Source organism: Borostomias antarcticus (assembly GCF_949987555.1).
Source record: "Borostomias antarcticus genome assembly, chromosome: 12".
Classification (NCBI taxonomy): Eukaryota; Metazoa; Chordata; class Actinopteri; order Stomiiformes; family Stomiidae; genus Borostomias; species Borostomias antarcticus.
Genome location: NC_140245.1, coordinates 26,419,958 through 26,422,457, shown reverse-complemented (window position 1 = coordinate 26,422,457; position 2,500 = coordinate 26,419,958). Strand labels below are relative to the sequence as shown.

The window sequence follows — 2,500 nt, the reverse complement described above, 5'->3', positions numbered from 1 at the left end:
GCCCTCTGGGGCGCCACGCCCTCGGCCCGCAGCGCCTGGGCCACCAGGTCACGGCTCGCGATGGACACCACCAGCTGAGGGCCGAATCGGGACTTGAAGATCTTGCCAAACCTCCGCGAGTGCTCCAACTGGAAGAGGCGGCGACAGCAGGGGTCATGTGATCAGGCTCGTGAGAAGGGGGTCACAGTACAAAGTGCAAGGCCAATAGTAGGGTTACATGACATCCTTAACCCCCCCCCCCCCGCCCCCCCAACCCATCTACACACAACATTACATTATGTACTGATAACGGGGGCCGCGGTGCCGTGATCGAGCCGACATGTTGTCCGGTCACACTTCACGGTGCGTTAAAACGGCCATTTCCACTGTAGGACTTTTGTGCTGATGGTTGAGGAGGAACTGGTTCCATGTGGTGACGGCCTCAAGGCACATAGCGCCTAATATCTCTCTCTCTCTCCTGGCTTTATCTGGAAATATTACTACCATTCATCACTGTTCTCCCTGCGTGATATCTGTTTAATGTTCTTCCTCCTTCATAGAGAGAGAGAGAGTGAGAGAGAGAGTGAGAGTGAGAGAGAGTGAGCTAGAGAGAGAGAGGGAGAGGGAGAGAGAGAATGAGCTAGAGAGAGAGAGAGAGCTAGAGAGAGAGAGAGCTAGAGAGAGAGAGTGGGAGGGAGAGAGAGAGAGAGAGAGAGAGAGAGAGAGAGAGAGAGGGAGTGAGAGGGAGAGAGAGAATGAGCTAGAGAGAGAGAGAGAGAGAGAGAGGGAGAGAGAGAGGGAGAGAGCTAGAGAGAGAGTAAAAGAGACAAAGATTGGATACAGAGAGAAAGCTATAGTGTTAAAAAGGGATGATTATAAGTGTGTGTGTGTGTGTGTGTGAGAGAGAGAGAGAGAGAGAAAGAGAGAGAGAGAGAGAGAGAGAGAGAGAGAGAGAGAGAGAGAGAGAGTAACTATATAATTCTTGGCTTGCTATGGTTTAGGTGTTAAATACTGTTTAGGTGTTAAATCCCGGTCCTTTCCATAGTTCTTTTTGAAAATCACACAATTATATATGTATTTGTGGCTGATCTCAGATGCTACACGTTACAGGATTGAACAGTCCAACGAGAACATCTGCCCTGATCCTTCTGCATCCAAAAAGTATAGATTACAGAATGACGTTTCAAGCCTGACAAACTCAATCCTTCTCTATATGCAAATAACAAGAGATAAGAAAAGAAGCTCCGTAACCTGGGAAATCCCTACTGGGGAGTCAAACCAACCCGCACGAAAGTCTGATCAAAGTAATATCCTCAACTATCCACCTCTCACGTCTATTGTCATACTTTTTCTGACATTTTCTCTTTCTTTCTTTCTTTCTTTCTTTCTTTCTTTTCTCTTTCTTTCTTTCTTTCTTTCTTTCTTTCTTTCCGCCCACACTATCTTATGAATGGTTTAGCTTTTTCTTAAACTCCAAACGACGGAATTACTTTTATATCTAAATCATCAAAGTGTCCCCGGACTGACCGCTGTCCCTTTAAAAAGTGACTTTACTGGAAAGCGTCTTGTAGGCTTACTGCAGTACTACTTTTACTAAACAAAAATTCCACAATCATATTAATAAGTATACACATAGGCTACTAATATAATAGCCTACATAACAGCTCAGAGCGTTACATTTTAGGATGCAATTACCAAAGAGACACACTCACCTGGATTTCATGGACTCTGCTGAATCCATCTCGATAGAAGAACTCGATCAGATTGGAGAGCGCACTGGGACCCGGCATCTCACTGATGCTTCTGATCCGGGTCTCCTTGTAGACCTCCGGCGGGGCCGGTGTGATCATCCCTCCCGGTAGATCCGGTGTGATCATCCCTCCCGGTAGAGCCGGTTCTCGAGCAGAGGTCACAGGTAGAGACTCGCTGGACACGGACTTGTGCAGAGCGCGCACCGTGACCGGACATCTCATCTCCAGAAACGCGCTTCCAATGCTGCAGAGGTGCGAGAGCTTATTCTGACGTGCCATTGTGGTCAAAAACTAAATGCAACTTGCTTGTGCTTGAAAAATGACTTGATATCAAGTTCAAAGTAGCTATTCGAGTTGATTCAGTGACTCGTGGAACTCACACCCACGGTCCTCGCGCGCTGGTGTTATGTACCGGGCACACGTGCGCACGTGGGCAGTCCTTCCCGGGACACCGGCTGCAGGCTGGATCCGTACTGTCTGCCGGTAGGCCAGGCTGCAGCTGAGCAAGGATTGGATGCCTGGATTTGGGGAGGGGTAGGCCGCCGGGGGTCTCTACACCTCACATGGGAGAAGCTCTCCGTGGGCGTTTCCAAAGAGCTCATCGAGTTCATCTTCCATTGTGAGAGGAAGGACAGGACACAGCATCATAGATCCAAACGTGTGAGACATTGATGAGCCCTACCTCCTTCCCTCGAAGATGTTCTTGGAAACCAGGATTCCTCTTGGGAGGGGGGTGCATGGGGCACGTGTAGGGGGATGTTTAAAATCCA

General features: G+C 48.7%; 1 protein-coding gene across 1 annotated transcript in view; it reads right to left on the bottom strand.

Annotated features, from left to right (window-relative positions):
- cyp27c1 (cytochrome P450, family 27, subfamily C, polypeptide 1) overlaps window positions 1–2,009 on the bottom strand; it is a gene marked incomplete at both ends in the record, with an annotated part of 7,970 nt that extends 5,961 nt beyond the window's left edge. The window contains 2 exons of the mRNA XM_084446551.1: window positions 1–128; window positions 1,692–2,009. The exon at window positions 1–128 is cut by the window's left edge and continues 63 nt beyond it. Of these exons, the coding sequence (XP_084302677.1) occupies window positions 1–128; window positions 1,692–2,009 (446 nt within the window). The remainder of the gene's footprint in view (window positions 129–1,691) is intronic.
- Window positions 2,010–2,500: the final 491 nt, after the last annotated feature.